Here is a 21,553-nt window from a genome sequence, read left to right as displayed (position 1 = left end):
TACTTATGAAACAAAACAAAAAAGGTCCATTTCCTCTTGTAGATGACAAGACTTCAACTACTTGAAAAGGGCTATCACGTTTGCCCTTATTCTTCACACAGAACAAAGCAGCTAATTTTGTTTCTGGATAGATTCTAGTTTGTCCATTTCCATCTAAAAATATGATTGCCAGAACACAATACTCTAAATACAGTCTGAGTAGGCCAGAGTGCAAAGAGACTTTTACTTTCTATAATCTGACTATTAAATTTCTATTAATGAAGTCCAAGATTACGCTCATTTTCTCAAGCAGCTGAATCCCACTGCTGACTTACATTAGGATTATGCTCCACTAATATCACCAAATCTTTTTCACCTGAACTGCTGCCAAGTCAGGTCTTCCCCTGAACTGTCCTTGTATTAAGGGTTTTTTAAAATCTAATTGCAGAACTTTATATTTACCGCTGTTAAATTTTATCTTCTTGATTCAAGAAGCCTTCCCAACTGTCAAAATGGTTTTGCCTCTTAATTCTATCATCCATCTCCTCTAGTTGGCATTTAAATCTCTTCATAGTCTGGCTGCATTTGAGGAGTGAGATCACATTATTCCTCTTCATACACCCTGTATTTCAATTGGCATTTATTCCCTGTATATAGAATTCCTATCCCACCCCTGAACATGACAATCTCTTTCTTAGCTCCATGTTTTTACATAGGCCATTCCTAAAATGTTCTTCTTCCTCCCCTCTGCCTCCTGAAGTCCTTAGTTCCCATCAAAATTCATTTCAAGTTCTACCTCCTACAAGAGGCTTTTCCTGATTTTCTCCAGTATTAGTGCTTATCCTCCACCAAAAGATATTTTTTCTGTAATTCTGTGAATATTTGGAATTTACACATCTCAAGACCCCTTCAAAGGGATGTAAGCTCCTCGAAGCTAGGCTTCTTTTTTGTCTTTCTGTCTTTGTATGCCTTGTAACCAGCATGACTCCTGGTACATAGCAAGTAGGTGCTTAAGATGCTTGCTGAAGTTCATTGAACCCGTGATATTACCTCTCCTTCCTAGATTTGTATTTCAACTTAAAATTTTCTAAGTTGTTCTTCATCTAATCTGTGGATGGAAATGTCGAACACACCACAGCCAAAGTCTTGCAACATTCTACCAGAGAGTTTCCTTCCAGGTGAGCCATTGGGTACAGTTTTTTTTATCAAGATGCCAATACCTAGTGGTGTTATAGTCTGGCTCATATTTCATCATCGTGTCCATGGAGATCTCAAAGGAAATATATACTTTCCTCAAATCAAAGCCATTATATCTATAGAATCCCTTTAATTGGACATTATAATTTTTTTCTTGTAAGGAGGGAAGTCAGGTTAGCTACAGTGTAACTTGTTCTCAACTGAGAACCTATGTTGGCCTGGTGATTAGCATATTCTTTTCTAAATGCTCAGCAGCCATTTATTTAATCATCTATTCTTGAATTTTATTAAGAGTTGGCATTAAGATTGATGTCTTGTAGTTCCAATGGTTCTTCTTTTTGAAAATTGAGGCATTTAACCTTTGCCAGCCTCCCTCTTCCTCCACAATTACCAGTAGGAGGTTAAATACAGCATCTACAAATTCCATCTACAAATTTATTTAAGATTGTAGACTGAACTCACTTAAAGAAATCAGGTATTCTCTTGCCATTTCCTTCTACAACTTTGCACGTTGTTTGTTCTACCATTGCTGATTTGAAGAACATTCTCTTTGCTGAAGGTGGAAGCACAATAGCAGATGAGGAGCTCTGCCTTCTGTCTGTTTACATTAGATCATTTCCCCTATGTAGCGGGCCTCTACCTTTCCTCGCTCTTTTTCCTTGCACTAACATAACTACAAAGCCCTTTTTGTTGCCATTAGCATTTTTTGGAAACTTCAAGTTATCTATAGCCTCAGAAAGGGGGGGTGGTATAACAGCATGACCACTGGATCTGAATTCAGAATACCTGAGTTGCTTGCTTGCTCAACACGTGGGACCCTGGGCAAGTCACGAAAAGCCAATTCAATAAACATTTATTAAGCACCTATGATGTGCCAGGCACTAGGTTAAGTGTTAGTGACACAAATAAGAAAAAGAAAGACAGCCCTTGACCTCAAGAAGCTTACAGTCTAATGGGCGAAGGCAACATACAGAAAAAAAGGAAATAAGGGAGAACCCAGTATGGGGGCATCTCGTTCCATGGAGTTAAAACCAAACAGAGCTGCAGATGGAAAGTGGAGTGAGCTGGAAGTCCAAATTCGGCCATCTATAAAGCAAGGCTTTGGGAACAGTTTAGTACACAACCCCTCTGAGTCTCATGTTCTTTATCTGTATAAATTACCTCTTAGGAAACTTTGAGCTATGGTCATCCATGACACTTATAGGCTTAGAGGTTTGTGCCACTGTTTAGAGCTGGCAAATAGTTATACATCCTTCCCGTTCCATATTTTGTGGGTCCTCCTCCCCTAAATGTACCTTTTACAGCTCCAAAATCCTAAGCATCATTTCAATCAACTGTCTTGAAAAATCTAATATTTTTTTTAAAAAATGGATCCTAAAGATAGATATTTGTATATTCCTTAAAAATATATATATATATACACTAGATTTTTATCAAACTTCCTGGTGGCACATATTTTGTTCTTCACAAATCTCTTGTGAAAAGTAAAGATTTTTGGTCCTGGCAAACACAAATTATCTTGGACATTAACTCCAAAAACAGAGAGGAAGGAAATGAGGAAAGTGAAATGACAGAGTTGCTTTGCAATTGGAAAAACATATCTAATACTCCAGTGCCTCTGGGACATCCTATCCGCAATTCTATATTGTTGTTGTTGTTTTCCAGTTCTCTCTTGCTGAAGTCTGAGATAAAGAAGTAGAGGCATTCTTACTTATTCATCCATCCATCCATCATTCATTTGTTCCTTATGGCATTTTTTGAAATGCTAATTTCACTTGTCTACAAGTAGTATTCAATGATTTTGGATTAAAAGATATTCCTCAGCAAATCTGGTAAGGATCTTTGTGAGAAGAATGCTGTATAAAATAATTTTAGACATGATCCCTTCTCTCAAAGAAGTGAACTGAAACAAAGAAAAACATATATGATATGTATTCCTGACCAACATCTCAACTTTCCCCTTTCAACTCCCTCAACTCTTTTCACAACTTCTCAAATCCATTTACATGTCTTGACAAAATAGTTTTAGATATAATTGTTATCATCTATGTGTCAACCTATCATCTATGTAGTAATAATAGCTAATAATAATGGCTAGCATTACAGAGTCCTTTAAAATTTGCAAAACACTTTACATATATTATTTCATTTTATCTTCACAACAACCCTGGGAGACAGGTATTAATATTGTCCCCATTTTACAGATGAGGAAACTAGGACAGACAACAGTTAAGTGACTTTCCCAGGGCCATACAGCTAATAAGTGTTTGAGGTGGAATTTGAACTCAGGTCTTCATGACACCAGGAGCACTCTATCTACTGCACCACCTAGCAGTGAGGTAGATAGATAGATAGATAGATAGATAGATAGATAGATAGATAGATAGATAGATAGATATACACAGAGAGAAAGAGAGAGAAAGAGAGAGGGAAAGAGAGAGAGAGAGAGAGAGAGAGAGAGAGAGAGAGAGAGAGAGAGAGAGAGAGAGAGAGAGAGAGAACATGACTCCTTAGGACCTGCACTCTATCCACTGATATATGTATATAAGGTATATAAGCTATATGTATGCATAACCACCACATAGCTGTGCATACCATATGTCCAGGTATATATATGTGTAGGTATGTATATGCATAGGTATACATAGACACATACATATACACATATTCCAAAGTCATGGTGTTTGTAGGCAATTGAAATTGACATTTCAAATTTCCAAATATGTCATAAGGTATGTGGGGTTCATGAATGATCCTGGGTTATCAAAGGCTATTTATTTCTCTAGTTACTATACTATGCTACCTTCACTGGAATATTTAATACCTTATATCTCATACCAGCATTTTCAGGAAACTCATGCCCTCAGACCTCTCAGTCACCCATTAGTTGTGACTTATCTTGAACTTCTTTTGTGATGTGCCACTTTTAGTTTATTTTCTTTTCTAATTTCAAACTTTTCATTTAGTATTTCCAGCCAGCATTTCTTACGCCTTTTCAATATGTATTCAAATAAATTATACAGTCAATGCTAACAGTTTAAGTAGTTGTTTTGTGCTCACCATTATACTAGTTGCTTTGGGAAGGAAGATAACAAAATGAATAGAAAACTTTCACAAATTTTTATTTTAAATATGTATTATCATTGAATAGGTCTGATTTGCACTTAGTGTCATGAATAAATAAATAAATCAACTATAAAAGGGACATATAAAGTGCTTCAAAATTTGCAGAGTGATTTATATACATTGATTAATTTGAACCTCACAACGATCCTGGGATAAAACTGCTCCAGGTATTGCTATCCCCATTTTACAGATAAGAAAATTGAACTCAAGAGGTTAAATTACTTGTTCAGATACAGAGGTGGGACTCAAACACAGCTATTGCTAATTCTAGTCCAGGACCATCTCTACTACATCATGTTGACTCAGTGAAATACTTCCTTATAGAAATTAACTACATTGACCAGTGTTTGTAAACCAGTTTTTTACTGAACACAGCATTTTTGTTTAAGGTAGAATGTGGGCTAATAGCAGAAAAGCAAATACAGCAAAACCACATGCAACATTGTGCTTTCAGTTGACTGGATACCTAATCACAGATTTGGTATCAGAAGGGAACCTAGCAGGCCTTGTAATTAACCTTCTTCATTATAGAAGGGAAAATAGGCTCAGAAAGTTTAATGACTTGCACAAGGTAACAAGAGTCTAAAGAGTGTGCTCTTATCCAGTGCTCATTCCATGGTATCATGGCCATCTCTTGTTTGAAATTCATCACTTGTACAAAGAATTGGATTATGCCAATCAAATCCAGCTCAGGAGTAACATATGAGACTCAATCAGGTGACTGCTTTACTCAAGAAAATAAATATAAAATACTGTGCTTACCCATGTTTTTAATTTGTGTACATCAGTTCTTTGTAGAAATATTTTTGTATCAATCATCATCATCATCATCATTATTACAAGTTGTATTTATGTGATACTTTATGATTTGCAAAGTACTTTACAAAATTCACTGTAGATAGGTAAGAAAACAGGAAATTTGAAGATAAAGAAAGCAAAAGTCTTACCATTAATTCAGTACTGGCAATGAAATAAACATTTATGAGTCTATTTCCAGTGCCAAACCTGAAATATAGAAGGAACATAAATATATGACAGAACAAACACAAATATGCAACTATAGTTGTTTCTGGTGTGGGTTCACTTGATTCGTGATTGTTGCCTATGAAATGTTCAAAATAGTTTCATGGCGACATAAAATTTACAAAAAGATCTACAAATCCGATTGAATTTTTCAGAACAAATCTCTTGAATATTTATAATAATGTGAACTGAAAGGATTTTTAAATGTCTTTTAAAATGTCCCCTCACCTCTATCACTTAGATTTTGTTTTCTGTCAATGTTCAGCTCAAGTACTTCATTTTATGTGCAACATTGACTGATCCTCCATCTGCTAAACATTCATTGACAAAAAAGAAAAAGTTAAAGAAGTCATGTATGAACTGATGCAGAGTGAAATAAAACGAACCAGAACAGTTTCTACAATGAATAAAACGGTGTAAAGGAAAACAACTGTGAAAGAATTATGATTGATGCTCCAGAAAACTGATGATGAATCATGCTTCCTACTTTCTAGCAGAGAGATAATGGACTATAGGTGCAGAATGAGATACTCATTTCAAGCATGGGCAGTATGTGGGTTGTTTCACATGTCTGTATTTGTTATTTTTAAAAGAGAATTTTTTTCCTGTAAGGTAGGGGGGAGTGGGAACGTAATGATAGTGGTACCAAAAAAAATGAAGGAAAGGGAAAAAAAGAAAGGCAGTGGATCTTAAAAAAAATACACGGAACAGAACAGAAGGAAGTACAAAAAGGTACACAGCCAAGCAGGATAATGGTGAAACTACCATGTTAAATGCTGCAAACAGTAGAGATTCATGTTTTCATACACAATCTCCTTTTTCAGGGTGTTTTTTTTTGTATGAGGAAATGTTCATGTTGATATTTGTCAAGTTCATAATAATAAAAAGAAAAAAATTAGAGTGAAAGACTGCCAATGAAAAAAATAGAACCACTAAGAAAAATTTCTCATATTTCTGTATGCATACTCACATCTTGCAAATTTTGTATAAAACTAATTTTAACATCATTTGTTGACATAAGAGTCTTTCTATTAATCAAGAGAAGGAAGCTCCAATTGAACTTTCTTCTTTGATTTCTAAAAATATGGTATTTAAAGTTGGACGGAACCTTGATTGAGTTCATGCTAATTCAACTAGCATATTTTACAGATGAGGAAACTGAGGAGGAAAGACGTGCAATAAATTGCCCAAAGTTACACTAATAGTAAGTGGTAGAGCCAGAGTGAAAGCCTTTCCAGTCTTAACCGAACATCAAATTCCGTCTAATCTGTCCTTTATGTTAGCTGGGCCCCATGCCTTAAATGCTCTCCATCCTTACAGCCCCTCTTGGAATCTCTGGCTGCCTTCAAAACTCAGCTCAAATGCTATCACCTGAAGAATGCCTTCCCTGGTCCCTCCCAGCTTCTAGAGCCTTCTCCTCTAATATTACCTTCTATATACTCTGAAGGTATCTTGTATGTACTCATTACTTTATGTTGTTCCTCCCATTAGAATGCACAGACTATATTAACCTATCTTAGTATCCCCCAGCACTTTACACAGTGTCTGCAACCCGGTAAACACCTAACAAATACTCCTCTGATTGATTTATTGATCTCTCATCTTCTAACTCCGAAGTCAGCGCCCTTTCCTCTGACCGCACTTTCTTTCAGTCTGGAGGTATGTGGCATTTTCTTATTTCAATATGAAATACAAAACAAGTTAGCTATATAGAACATATTCAAACAAGTAAGCACAGCCCATTGCAACTAAAGACCCACTGTTCAGAAGTAGACTCAGGGTCCCAGTTGTGTGCCACAAAATCTTTGGAGCAATTTTTGCCTCCTGTTTTGGTACTCACCCTTTTGGGTTCTATGGTTGCTTAGATTCAATACCAGGTTTGTCCTGGGCAATGCCGGCTAGGTGCCAGTGAAATGTTCTGTTGCCAAGCTGTGCCTGGCTGGGGCTATATAACACCCTAATTTTTCAAACCTTCCTTTACCATTTGGAGCAAAGGAATAATCCGCTGAGACTCACACAAGACTAGACATTCACTTGGCAAGGTTAACAACAGGTAGTTATTTCTACAAACAGGCAGTGCATGTGGATGTACTTCCATAAAACACAGCTCTCTGAATAGACCACTGACTCCTACACCCAAAACTCCAAAGCGTTGGGGACTACTTTGTATGTACTAGATAGATCTTCGAAAGTCCCATTTTTGGCAGGTTTATGCTCCTCCTGGGGTGAGAGCCCAAACCACTTCAAAAGTTCTCAGCGTGGAACAAGGGGGTGAGGTGGGGGAGGGGGAAAGAGGGGGAGAGAGAAGAGAAGAGAAGAGAAGAGAAGAGAAGAGAAGAGAAGAGAAGAGAAGAGAAGAGAAGAGAAGAGAAGAGAAGAGAAGAGAAGAGAAGAGAAGAGAAGAGAAGAGAAGAGAAGAGAAGAGAAGAGAAGAGAAGAGATTGAATGACTGCGGGGAAGTATGCCAACTTGCACCTCCCACCTTCATTAAGAAAACAAAACCATCAAACAAACAAAACCTGAAAGGGGGGCCTTTGAAAAGTGGCCAGATAGTTATTGAGAGTTTTGAAATCAGCCAAGAGTTCAGAGAGCCAAGGATGACAGGAGGAGCGGACAGAGACTCTTGACCTCCTTCCTGTCTCTCTGACCCCGGCGGGACCTTTTAGCTTTTTTCCTGTCCCCGCCCCCCACAGACCCCATCCCATTCCTCTTTTGCCTTTCTCCACCCCTTCAGGACACCTATTGCTCCCCGCACAAGGTAGCAAGAGGAAGGGTAGGAGGTCGAGTAAGTAATCCACACATTTTCTCTCCTTCCTGCCCTCCCTCTTCACAACCACCCTCGGGTCACTTTCACTTAATTCCTCTGGGGAGCTGGAGATTTTGTGCTAAGGAGCAGGGGACGGAGCAGGAGAAAGGAGTCACTCGTTTGTAGCTGCAGCATCCTGCAGCCCGCGTCTCCCCAAACCTGCAGTAAGCTCCAGGGTAGGACCACGAGATGGATAACTGCAGTCCCACCCAGGGAGTTAGAGAAAAGAAATGAGCGTGCTTCGCCCTCCCTGAACCCACAAACACATTAGTGGCTGCTGCAAGAAGGGAATACTGCCTGGGTCATCTTGCTAAAAAAAAAAAGAACTCCACTTCTCTCTGCACTTCGGAGTCCTCCGCATTTATAAGAGCAGGAGAGCATCTGGCAGCTCTGGCCCCCTCCCCGTCTCCTTAGACCCCTCAACCCTGCTAGAGCAGTGGCGGCTGCAGCCACCTCTGCTGGAGCGAGCCCTTCTGGCGGGCACGCGCCCTCTCACCGCCCCGCCCCCCTCCCCTCTCCTGCACACATACTCCCCACCCCGCCCCGCTCCGAGCACTTTCCCCTCCCCTTCTCTTGCCCCGGGGCGGGGGCGCGGGAGCAGCAGTGGTGACGTCAAGGGGCGCGCGGTGGCAGCACCTCCCCGCGCGCTAGTTAAAAAGAAGAAGAAAAGAGGGAGCGAAACATGAGAGCCGGTGTGAGGAGCTGCAGCCGCGGCCAGAGGAGATCGCAGCATCATCTAGATCCCAGCGCTGCCTCCGCCTCCGCTGCCGCCGCTGCCGGGGCCGTCGCTGCTGCTGCTGCCGCTGCTGCCGCTGCTGCCGCTGCTGCTGCTCCTCCAGTCTCACCTCCGCGACTCCCGTTATATGGACGACAAGTGAACTGCCGCTGCTGCCCCTGCCACTGCCCTCGCCGCCTCTTCCTCATCTTCCTGCTCCTTCTCTTCCTCCCACTTCCAGGCTGCACCCGAAGCCCCCTAACTCATTTGACACTGGCACTACCACGAAGAGCGTCCCTGGCACAAATTACACTCAGTCTCTATCCCTGGGCACCCTTAGGGTATCTGACCCCTTTCCTCGGCGCTTTTCTAAACTTGTTACAAAGTTTCTCGGGTCCCTCCTCCTTCTCACTGCCTCCTCTGGCCCCTTTGCCACCCGTGCAGCCCTCGTCCCCCTCTCTCCTCCTCCAGGGGCTGTGTGGCAGGGGAGTGAGGGGAGCAGACCTTTTTCTCCTCCACACACGTCTCAGCCTCCTCCTGCTGCTACTGCTGCTGCTGCTGCTGCTGGACAGATGATGCTGAAGATGTTGTCCTTTAAGTTGCTGCTCGTGGCTGTGGCTCTGGGCTTCTTCGAAGGAGATGCCAAGTTTGGAGAAAGGAACGAAGGGACTGGTGCGCGGAGGAGAAGGTGTCTGAATGGGAACCCACCAAAGCGTCTGAAAAGGAGGGATAGGAGGATGATGTCCCATATGGAATCCCTAAGCGGGGCAGAAGCTGTCTGTGGTGCCTTCTACCCTCGGCTCTCCTGCTGTTCCCGGATTGACAGTCAGTCTCTGCTGCACATGGAATCCAAGGTAGGCAACCGTCAATTGCATGGGTGCAAACTTTGACGAATAGGCTGGAAGATGATGAAAGGGGTCTGGCAGTCCTGGTGTTCACTGTGAGGATTTAGAGCTAGGAGGCTTGTGTTGAGGTACTTTTCCCCCCTCTATTAAAACCTGAATTATTGTTTTTTTTCTGAATTCTGGGGTGCAGAGATCGACCCCCACGCTCCCCAAGTCCATGTGCACGGTGCTTTGCTAGATCACCTTCTGGCACAAGAAAGTTTGACTTCCTGCGATTCTATCATCCTCGCCTATATGAACACTTGAAAAGTATCGAGATGAAGCGTGTGTTTCGTATTAAACTAGGCACTGGCTTCGGTGAAAACTGTAAATTAAGGTGACTGTGGTTTCCGGTTTATTTTTCTGGGGATAGAAAAGGCTTGTGTCGTTTTCTCCACGTGCTTGGTTTAGGGAAAGGTTTGACTATAAGAGAGGATGTAGGAACATGGGTGGTTTATGATCTCCAGCCCCGTCCAAGGGGGGAGCTTGTACTTAGAGTCAAACCAAGCTTGAGGGTTTTGAAAACCAGGGAAAGATTTTCGCTGTCACATTCCACACACAAAATGGGGAAAAGATTCATTATCGCTTCCCCACTCCCCACCCCGCCTCCACATGTCATTGTAAATCCAGGCTCCGGATCGCAGTTACTTAGAAAGAAAGAGCTTTTCTAGTTACTGGAACTTTTGAAGACTGGTAATTTCATTCCACTGGTGTTAATATATGATATACAAACGTATAATAGTTTAACATACTAATTTCAAGAAATGCTCATTTCAACTTGGTTTAAAAAATATTTCTTGGCATGCGCTGCTGTTATGTGAGGGAATTTACTCTACACCCTGGGGGGGGAAAGAGCCGGGATCACGTCATTAACAATCTCTGCACGTGAAATAAACAATCAGGTGTCTTACCGCCCCCACCCCTTTCCATTTTAGGTTTAATTAAGAATTCCTCTGTTACAACACTGCAGTTGTCAAGGTCTGAGAGACTCTTGGAAAACTTGTGTTTCAGTCTTGCTGGCCCAAGCATAATAAAAAAAAATACCCAGGCTGAATCTAATTTTTATGCTTAGTTCACGGTAGATTTCACTCTATTCTCATGTAAACAGCTCTTACGAATCAACATATGTGTCTGGGTGGTATCTCTCACTTTGTTTTGTAACAAAAAGCCATATTGCATCATTTAATTTGCTCAAGTCATGCAAATAGGAAAAAATCAATAGGACAAAAAGGGGTCGACTTATCCTCCTCCCTACTAAACTGCTGCCCACACACAGAGCCCTGTTGCTTATGGCAAAAGAATAACAACAACACCATTGTGTTGTTAGTTGGTTCACTAATGGGTGAAACTAGAGAACATCATTCTCCTTCAGTCCCCAGCTCTGTCCAAATGTTCATGGCTTTTGAGGGAGCATTTGCCCTAGTCCCTCTATTCCCAGATGAGTGAGAACTGTCTTGCTACAGGTTTTCAGATACAGCCTCTCTCTTTATATTCTTACCATATGCAGTAGGAGTCTGAGATTCTAAGCACAATATTCCTTTCTCCTACCCAGAAAGTGGCATTAAGCTCTTTGATTGGAATAGAATTAGATGAAGAAGTAATTACATTCTGATAACATTAATAGTCCTGAAAGGGGATCCAAAAAAGCCAAAAAATTCAGAGGAAAGCCTGGAAATGCATCCTTAACTCACCCTACTTGTACTGGAGAATATTAGGACACTAAGAACTGAAAAAAAAACCATGTATCACTGAATTCTTTGAAGAATAGGGGTGTGCACTTGATGGAAATTGGAAAAAGGGATGAGGGGCAGTATTGTGTCCCTTAAGACTTAATCACATTAAAAAATTATTCCCTTGTTTTAGATGGGCATGACATTTATCAAGTTTTCCCCTACTTACTCAAAAATTTAGAGCTGGAAGAGACACTTAAAAAGTCATCTAGTCCATTCCTCTCTGTGCAGATGAGGAAATGGAGGCCCAGAAGAATTGAAGTGACTTGCCCAAGGTCACACAGGTAACAAAAAACTGGCAGAGCCAGAATTCTTTCCTTCCCACTTTTATTCCCTATCTCATTTTAAAAATGATTTTATGGCTTGAAGTTTCTCCTGTGGGCCATGATATTTATTCCCATTACAAATAGTTTATAAATCTACCATTCTCAAACCACTTTCAAAATAAAGAATATAAGGGTTATCTACTTTGTAGAGATGTTCTTATGTACATTTTAAAACATTTTTGTCCTAGGGTTTTAATGATATTTTAAAACCATGTTATCTGCCCATTAAACCTTGATGTTTATTCTAAGGCTTATTGGTTTATCATAAATATGGTTAGGTCATTTTTAATAATGCACATTCAGGGTAGATGATAGCCATCAGAAAGGTGTCTTTAAAGTTCAGCTTGGAGTTGCCTGGAGATCTTTGCAAAAACAGAAAGAAAGAAAAAAACACTTTTCAAAATCCTCCTGTTCTGTCATGACAGTCCAAGTCATATATTTACAAGACATCCATATATTGAAGTTACTGAGCATGCTCAGTTGATGCTCATGAATGTCTTTTTTTAACTGAAGTGTTTTATATTAATGTCAGTGTATCAAGGCAATTCTGATAACATTGTATGTTTTTTCAAAACCTCAACAGTAAGCCGCTGCACAATTGGTGAAGTTATATTGTCATAACTTTGTTTTTAACAAAGCTCTTTAACTTCATTACAAGCTCCTGAATATTCCATTTACCATCATTCCAAAGCATCAGCAACTCCAACCTTCAAATGGCAGCATCTCTAAAACTTAACTTGGGAGTAGATTTCATAGTGTGTATGTGTGTGTGTGTGTGTGTGTGTGTGTGTGTGTGTGTGTGTGTGTCCCCGCTACCTTGGGTGGCTTCACAGCCAAGGCTGTCAAGGAATGGGTGAAAAGTAATTGTTTTCAAGTGTGCCCTTTTATAATCATGTGTTTGCTCTGGCTCTTTCAGGAACAAAGGCTATTGTTGGACACATCTAACTAAACAAATAACTCATCCTGGGCTCCCTTTAACAGCTGCCTTAATACAATGATCTATTTACATATTAGCCTAAAATTGAAACTGAACTCTCTAATGACATAATCCAGCACTAGGGTCCAGAAGAAACATGTGTCTTACCCAACAGCTGAACAACCTTGCGGACATAGGATTGTGAGAAATAAATTTGGGGGTACCCAGGGATTTTTAAGGCAACATCTTAATGTACTGTCATGATTTATCCCTGCTTTTGTCAACTTATCAGGGCCATGTGGGTGCTGCTTTACTTTCTTTGCTTTGCTGCTTGCTAAAGAAAGAAATGCAGAAGGTCCCTGTCACTGATTTTTTACTGTTTGTTGATAAGCTTTCTTGGTAGGCCACACTTTTCTGTGTGGATTCCAATATTTTGCTTACCTTTTCTTCAATGAGTTTTACTTTCATGTGGCTGGAGATTAAAGGATGACCTTCCAGATGTTATAAATTAGTCAGCAGCAAGCATAATCATTATTAGGCATGCTATAATAATGTTTCCAAGTTTTACATGTTTTCCAAAGTCCAGTTTAGGCCACTGTCATCTGATGACTTTGGATATAACTTTTTTTTAAATCAGGAAAGAAAATTAGTTACCATTTCTTGTTAAGATCAATGGCATTGTCAAGCTCAGAGAAAGATGTGTGCATGTATCTGTATTTGTGTCTATGCTGTTTAAAAAAGACCGAATACCCTGCTCACACCCATACTGATCTGTCCGAAACAGTGTTTCAGCTTTGGGTTAAGTCAGTTTAATTGACTTCAGTAAGACCACTGGTTCATTGAAACCTAAGCTAGAATGATGACTCTATCTATCTTCAGATAGGTATTTACACTGCGGACCTCACACAGAGCAAAATGTTAGTGTCCTGCTGTGTTGGAACAGCATGAAACTTAAAAAAGAATAATATTGTACTTGATTTCAGATAATTTATTGAATACTATTTCTTCATCTTTTGATGGGTTATTTTGTGGCCAAGGCACATTCCAAAAATTGTAAAGGACCAAATTCTTCAGGCACTAAAATCAAGTTCCCCCTGGATGGCAGCTGGCAGGGTTTTATTTCAGTTATTAAAAATGGAAGTATGCATAGACTACATGAAATCAGATGTAATTAAACATTCATTTCCCACAAAGCCAAAGAGGTGGCTTTAGTTTCTTTTAATGCTCTTTCTCTTGATGCTTTGCTGTACTAATCAATACTCTATAGGCTATAGAGATGGAAAAATAGACTATTGCATAGATCTGGTGGTGTCTGGCAAAGTATGCACAATCGAAGACATTCTAAAAATTCTTGGAATGCAAATTCTAAGTGTCTTGTATATGTTTCTTTTTTGAAAATCTTAACCACTTAACTACTTGTCATGTAAGTAAAGTGAGCAAAAAATCTAAAATGATTTGGGTTAATCAAGTATATAAATAGAGATTTATAATAAATCGTAAAACTTATTTCTTTTCCCCTCCAATGTGATTTTTCCATTGGAATTTTGTATTTCAAATGTCAGCATTGTTTATATATTTAATCTCAATCAAAAATTTACAATAAATTATGAATTTTATTTCATTTTTCCCCAAACGGGATCGTTTCCTTGGGATTTTTGTGGATGTTATTCTTTTTACTTTTTAATGTTTTAGCACATCTATATATTCAGCTATCTGAAACAATGTTCTTTGCTCTTTTAAATGCAAATTCTCAGATAAGCTAGGACATCGGGGTTTTTTAAAGGAGCATCATGATTTATTCACATTAGAACATCTGCTTATAAACTAAAGAATAGAATGAGACGGTGACTGCTTATTGATTTTTCCACTCAAAAAATCTTTTAAAAATCGATTTTGAAAAACAACATATAATTAAAAGTATTTATATTTATATAGAATTAGAGACCTAAGTTAAGAACAAAAACAGTCTTTAAATTTCCTTCTGTAAAAAAGTCAAAGAAATATGTCTAGATTCTGCAGTCCACAGAAGGAGCTTTTTTAGTAGTAATATTGATGCTTGAGTTTGGGTAGTGCTGCACTCCTTGACATTTCCGATATTTCCACTGCGGCTATATCACTCCTTGGATTTGTGAAAAGCATAGCATATCAACTAAGAAGAACAAGTTAATATTGCTTATGGACTCCCTACTTTGCTCATTAGGTGCTTCCTCAATGGTTAAAAAAATTTTTTTTAATATTTCTCAGTGGACATAAAGAACAAAATGTTGCATAAAAATGTACCATTTTCCAGTGAAATTCATTACATACTATAATCTCTAACTTTATAATCCATTCATATGTTTATTTTCTTATGTATATCATAGTCCTGATGAAAATATGAAGATTTTTTCCAAGTTAAGATACAGTGCTCTATTAAAAATGTGCCTACCAGCTTAAGATATTATTCCCATGGAAAGAAGAGGGGTTGTTGTTACCTTATCTTCTGGTGGTCAGCTTTTTTTCCCCTCTATAAACCATTATAACATATGAATCAAATGAAATAATATATGTAGAAGAATTTAATCAACTATAAAGTACTCTCTAATAGGAATAGCTAAATGTTAATTGCCATAGGATGCACATAAATGACCTTAGAAGAAAAAATCAATTGGGTACCCCAAAGATCTACAATTATTCATTTATACCAGGAATTTCAGGAGAAAAATCACTATGGGACTTAAAATGTATGCAGGAGATAGGGCTGGAGATATATATATCTATATATAGATATATATATATATATACACACACACACACACACATATATATGTATATATATTTTTTTGCTAGTTACATTTGCATTCAATGTATGCTTTTGAGTAAGTGATTGTTCTAGGGTATTAACACACTCAGATTAGTCCCTAATGTTTCACGAGCAAAGGGGCCAGCCATAGGCAAATGCACTGTCTTTATTGGTTATAGGTGAGCATTTTAGTCCATCTCCTATCTCTTCAAACAAACTAGATAGCTAGGTTTTGTTGGGATAATAATTGGCATTTATATAGGGCTGAAAGATTATAAAGCATATAACATAACATCATCTCATTGGAGCCTCAGCAACCTCCCTGGGAGGTAGGTTCTATAGGTATTATTATCCCCTTTTTACAAATGAAGGAACTGAGTCACAGGGAGCTCAAGTGACTTGCCTCTGGTCAGACAGTGTACACTTAGAGGCAAGATTTGAACTCAGGTCTTCCAGACTCCCAGTTGAGCTCTCTATTCTCTACACTGTTACCTCTCGTGATATCATTAGTCCCAATAAATAACTTTGCTACCTGACTGAGGATGCTTTTCTTCTGTTGTTGTTACAAAGAAGCTTTTTCCTGGTGAATGAGAAAGAGATCATGTATTTGTTTCTGGTTTCTGGCTTGCAGATATTTTCTGTTACCAACAATACAGAGTGTGTGAAACTCCTGGAGGAGATCAGATGCGCCCACTGCTCACCACATTCTCAGAATCTATTCCATTCACCTGAAAGAGGGGATGCCTCTGAAAGAGACCTAGCCTTGCCCTTGCTGTGTGAAGACTATTGCAAAGAATTCTATTACACGTGTAGAGGCCACATTCCAGGTAAAAACAACTGCAGAATATTGAAATCAGAAGTCTGCGTTGCAGTGCGTGCTTTTACTTGTGTAAGATTTCTTTCACCTTTCAAAAGATGTGTTTTCTCCTTAATGTGTTTATTTTAGGGCATCGAGATTTTAATGATGTATTATGATTGTGTTTTTTAGCCATCCAGATAATGAATTGGCCTTATTTAAACTTTAGAGTATTTTCTGTCACGCTGTTCAGAGGGTCAACTTGTTAGTTACTTTGGATTATGCATGGCAAATTTTTAATGCCAGATAGACCATTTTCTTCATGATCTGCTTCCAAGACACTTTCCCCCTTTGCCAAACTGAAGGATTGTCCACCAATTAGTATAACAGATAAAATCAGAAACTAAAGCTGCCATTAAAAAGAATACATAAGCCAAAGAAAAAGTAGCTATCTCCTGTTCTTTCTTTGAATACTCCTCAATATATTATGTTCAGAAGCAATTCTTAGTGAAGAAGGGAAGGATGGAAATTTGGGTGTTCTTGATGCTGAATACTAAGGAAAAAAAATAAGTAGTAACCTTTCTGCTGGATCATTAAGTATTTCTAATCCCTGGATTTCATTTCTCTTAATACTCCTATGACCTTGGACCTTACTACTCCTATGACCTTATTTCTCTGAGCCTCAGTTTCCTCATCTGCAAAATGAGGGGATTGGGCTACATGACTGCAAAGGTCCTTTTTTCAGCTCTGAATCCATGATCCTATGATCTCATTAAGTACGACGCACTTACTGTACACGGCCTGACTTGTGGAATATTGATAAAGTCCTTCATTCAAAATGTCAACATTTCATTTTGCTAGAGGCGATGGAATGGACATCATATCTGAAGATGGAGTAACATCTACTGGGGGGACATTTTGACCAGTTAGCTAAAATCACTGAAAACAAATCACTAGCTATAAGATTAAAAGTATTATTTTTTCAAACTCCAGAATTGTGTGAGAGAGATTAGAGGAGGACTTTTGAATAATTAGGTTGCACTCTGTTCCTTAAAAAAAAAAGGCTTTCAGATACTTGGGGTTTGGGTGCTTTTGTTATGGGTGTGGGGTAGGGGATGAGGAGGGTAGGGTTGTAATGCTGTCTTACTGACTTGAGAAAACATTTTGAATGGAGTTGCTTGTTCTCTTTGGTGTGGTTTAACATGTCTCTAAACTCATTCAAATATGAAAATATTATTATTGTCTTTATAAACTGCAGAGATGTTTGTAAGGCTCTCTTAAGCCAGCTGTTTCTTGCTCCTTATCACATTCCCCAAAGCACAGCAGACTAGGTCATAGCTGCCAAGACTGCCTGCTGAGAAGAAGTAACAGATTAGATATCAGAAATGTTTGGTCCAAGCTGAAAGCGATGGAGGTTCTCCTTTTCTAGTGTAGGTTAAAAGTAGTATATAAACTCAGGATCCCACTTAACATTTCTATCTTTGAATCCAAAAGTGGGATGAAAAGTAGGGCAGTGATGCCTTTGGGGAGAAGAGGAGATTTCTTTCTGTTGTATGTTGGGAGTGATTTTAACTTCCCAAAGGAAGCCTCTTTGGAGCAAGAGTGAGCAACACGGCACAGGAGCCCAAGCTGCAGGACCCTCACTCTCCAGATCTCAACATATGTGGTGACGAATGACAAATTTATTTTTCTACAAAGTTTGTGTATATGTAAAACCGCTGAAGTGCATCAAGATGTCAAGTGCTTTTTGTGACCACCCAGGTTGCCTTGAAAGATAACCAGATGAAAGCATAACTTTAGTGCTGGACAGAGCAGCCTGTATGCTTTAGCACCAGCTCGAATAGGCGCCTTTCCTACATCAATCAGATGCTAATAATCATTCTAAATACGTGTTCTGAAAGTGGACTGTAATAACAAAAAGATGTTGCATTAATTATCCCCAACATGGTTAATTGATTTGTTGGACAGCATGAGCATTGGCACACAGATTAAGATTTCCTCTAAGTATAAAGTGCTCCATCCCCTGCCCCCATCCTTGTTCCCTGGATAACAGAGATTATTGGAGTCATAGATTGCCTAGTGTTTTTTTTTAAATTTTTAAATTTAAATTAACAATCATTTATTTTCTCTCCCTCTCACCTCCCCTTCCCCATTGTAAAAATGAAGAAAAAATCTTCCCAATAAATATTCATAGTCAAGCAAAACAAATGCCCACATTGGCCATGTCCAAAAATGTATTCATAAACTTCTTTTTTTAAAAAAAAAGAAATACTAAAAGGAAGCATATAATGTCCTTTTGGGTTTCCCCCCAACAAGTCCATTTCATGATCAGCTTTTTCTCCTCTAAAGGAAGAAGAAAACATTTACCACTCTAAATTAATAGAATAATAGGTTTAAAGTTTGAAGGGACTACTGTTAGAGGCTACTGAGTCTAACCGCTCTTGTCTTACAGATAAGGAAATTGAGTCTCAGAGAGGTGGACTAACTTGCCCAGGGTCACACAGATTGTAATTGCAAGGAAATAAGTGTGGTTTTTTTCATTATTCACTAGGAAATTAGACCGGCACCATTTTCTGTTTATATCTTTTAGTAAAGCCAATTCATCATTTGGATGACAAAAAAAGTCACAGTGCACCATTAAGAAGCATTAAAAGCTTAATACTCTAAAAGTCAATAAAGTTAAGAGGAAATTAACCCAAAGGATCTATTTGAGAGGGAAATTGCTGGATTTTTTAGGGGAGAGAATGATGGTAGTACAAGTCTGGATCTGTTATTGTATTGGTAGTGAGAACTCCCGATGAGGAAATTCTGTCCACTAATACTAATCAGCAACTGCTTTGTCCAAGAGGGCTGTGTTAGACACTTGAGCGGTTAAGTAACTTGCCCAGCCAGGTTCACACAGCCTCTAGGTGTCAAGGATAGGATTTGAGCTCATGTCTTCCTTTTCCAAAGCTACCTCTATGTCTGCTACTCCATACTACCTATAATTGCCAAAGAAAGGAATGACATTCAGAAGATAGCTTTTTAAAAGAAAAAAACACAATGAAATATCAAAAGAATTATAAATCTTGTAACTAGGGTTGTTTATGGTAAATCTAGTGCACAAGATTTTCCATTTTATTTGTGGGATAACCAGTTTCATTGTAGCAGTTGGAATTTGCTTGGCTCTTCTTCTCAAGAACCATCTTTTCTTTCTTTAAATGTAATAGAATTTATCATAGAAAAAGGAGAAGATGAGGATATATAGCCATAGTTACCATTTCAGAGATCTATGGAAGGATCTTCATGTTAGCAAGCACATATCTGAAAGGCAGAGAGTTTTTTGGGCAATTATAATGCAGAAAGACTGAAGGACTATTCTCACTTGTGAAAGAAAAAAAATAACAGTGGGTAAAGATGCATGAAAGACCATCACTTCCCGAATTATTCCCAGTAGTAAACTGGCTAGAAGAGACCTTCTGGGTCATTGACACCAAAACCCTTATCTTATGGATGAGAAGACTGAGGACCAAAGAACTGAAATGAACCCAGGAACACACACCTAGTAGCGAGTAGTATAGCCAGGATCAAAGCATACCTTATTCACACCCAGAGAATAGTTTTAAACATTAGAAAAAATATCTAGCCAAATGTAAGAACAAGTAGGTCATAGGACTTTCAGCTGCAAGGAAACTTAGGCATCATCTAGTACAACTCTTCATTTCATAGATAAGGAAGCTGAGGCCCAGAGGAGTTGTGACTTACCCCAGGTCCTGTGATTTACAAGCTGTAGAGCCAATATTCAAAGTTACATCATGGACTCAGATCACTAGAGATAGATGGAACATCATAGGTAATGTGGTCCAACCTCTTCATTTTCATGATGAGGAAATTGAGGCTGAGAGAGATTAGGGACTTGCTTAGGGCCATATAAATAGTAAGACCTATAGCATAGGTCTTCTGACTCCAAACCCAGTTCAATTTCTAATATATACCATATGTTGTTGTTGTTATTCAGTCGTTTTTCACTTGTGTCTGACTCTTCATGATCTTGGCAAAGTACTGGAATGGTTTGGCATTTCCTTTTCTGGCTCATTTTTGAATGATGAGGAACTGAGGCAAATGGGGTTAAATGACTTGCCCAGCGTCACATATCTATAAAGTGGCCTCAGTCAGATTTGAACTTAGGAAGATGAGTCTTCCTGACTCCAGACCAAGTGCTCTATCCACCGTGACACCTAGCTGCCCCATTACACCATATAGCCTTTCATTAAAAATATTTTTCCCCTTTCCTCTGTGCTATGATGCCTATTCATTCTTTTACTTGAATGAGTACAAGTAGGCTGCTGGTACAAACTTTATTTTTCATTAAATGCTGGAATAAAGCCTTTCAAATAGTGGGATGCTCATCAGAAATAGCCCGTCAGAGTGGTTGTCTTCTGCTTTATCTGTTTTCATTATATTTGTAAGTATTTACCCTGTTGTCTTTTCACTATAAGCCGTTATGTTATCATATGACCAGGGTTAGCTAGTACAATTGGTTGAAGCCTGGTGCTAAGTAAGATCAAGCTCATAGGTCTGTCTGATAGCAGTTAGCTTCCCCTCTGGTCCATGGCAATCATCAGCCACTGATCTCCTCCAGTTATGTGGCAAATGTGTCTGGGTGTCCCAAGGTGACCAGGTGAGAAGTGTGAAGAAGTCCCTATAATTCCACTAGAAAAGCAACTTAGTGGTTATATTGCTTCTTCCTCATGTATGTAGTGCAGCTTATGCAATGAGGAAAGCAAGTTTTCTCTAGAATCCATGTTGAAAGACTAGAGTTCAAGATTCCAGCAATGGTATTTATTTTATGGGTCAGAGTTTTACGGAGTGCCTTGTGATACAGTAGGACTATGTTCATGATTCAGGAATATTATTAGTTATAGGTCAAGGACATTTGATAAGACATCTGGGCTAAAAATATGCAGCTGGAAGAGTAATCAGCATATGGTCATCATTAGCAGACCTGATCTTATTATGCTGATCCAGGGTGAGCAAAACACTCTCTGGCAGTAAAAATACTCGGCAGTTTACTCCTTCAAGCATAAGGGTACCATTTGGTAAATTATTTCTTCCCCATCCATAAATGAGAGCATGATGCCCTGGAAGAATTCCGTTTCCCTCTGTGGGTGATCTTCCAACCAAAGAGATTTAATTCACCCCTACCCACCACAAAGTCAAGTCCTTTAAAAGTCACAATTAATCCAGTTATTAGAAGAGAATTAAATTTAAAATTTCCCTCTATTATGAAAATG

General features: G+C 38.9%; 1 protein-coding gene across 1 annotated transcript in view; it reads left to right on the top strand.

The window, feature by feature from the left end:
- The first annotated feature begins 8,812 nt into the window (after positions 1 to 8,812).
- HHIP (hedgehog interacting protein) overlaps positions 8,813 to 21,553 on the top strand; it is a 138,861-nt gene continuing 126,120 nt past the window's right edge. Inside the window, exons 1-2 of the mRNA XM_020989835.2 lie at positions 8,813 to 9,700; positions 16,116 to 16,311. Coding sequence (XP_020845494.1) covers positions 9,419 to 9,700; positions 16,116 to 16,311 — 478 coding nt within the window. The 5' untranslated portion in view covers positions 8,813 to 9,418. The remainder of the gene's footprint in view (positions 9,701 to 16,115; positions 16,312 to 21,553) is intronic.

Source organism: Phascolarctos cinereus, unplaced genomic scaffold, assembly GCF_003287225.1.
Source record: "Phascolarctos cinereus isolate Bilbo 61053 unplaced genomic scaffold, phaCin_HiC Scaffold_9;HRSCAF=440, whole genome shotgun sequence".
NCBI lineage: Eukaryota > Metazoa > Chordata > Mammalia > Diprotodontia > Phascolarctidae > Phascolarctos > Phascolarctos cinereus.
Note: the sequence above shows the minus strand (reverse complement) of the source record. Positions and strands in the feature narration are given on the sequence as shown.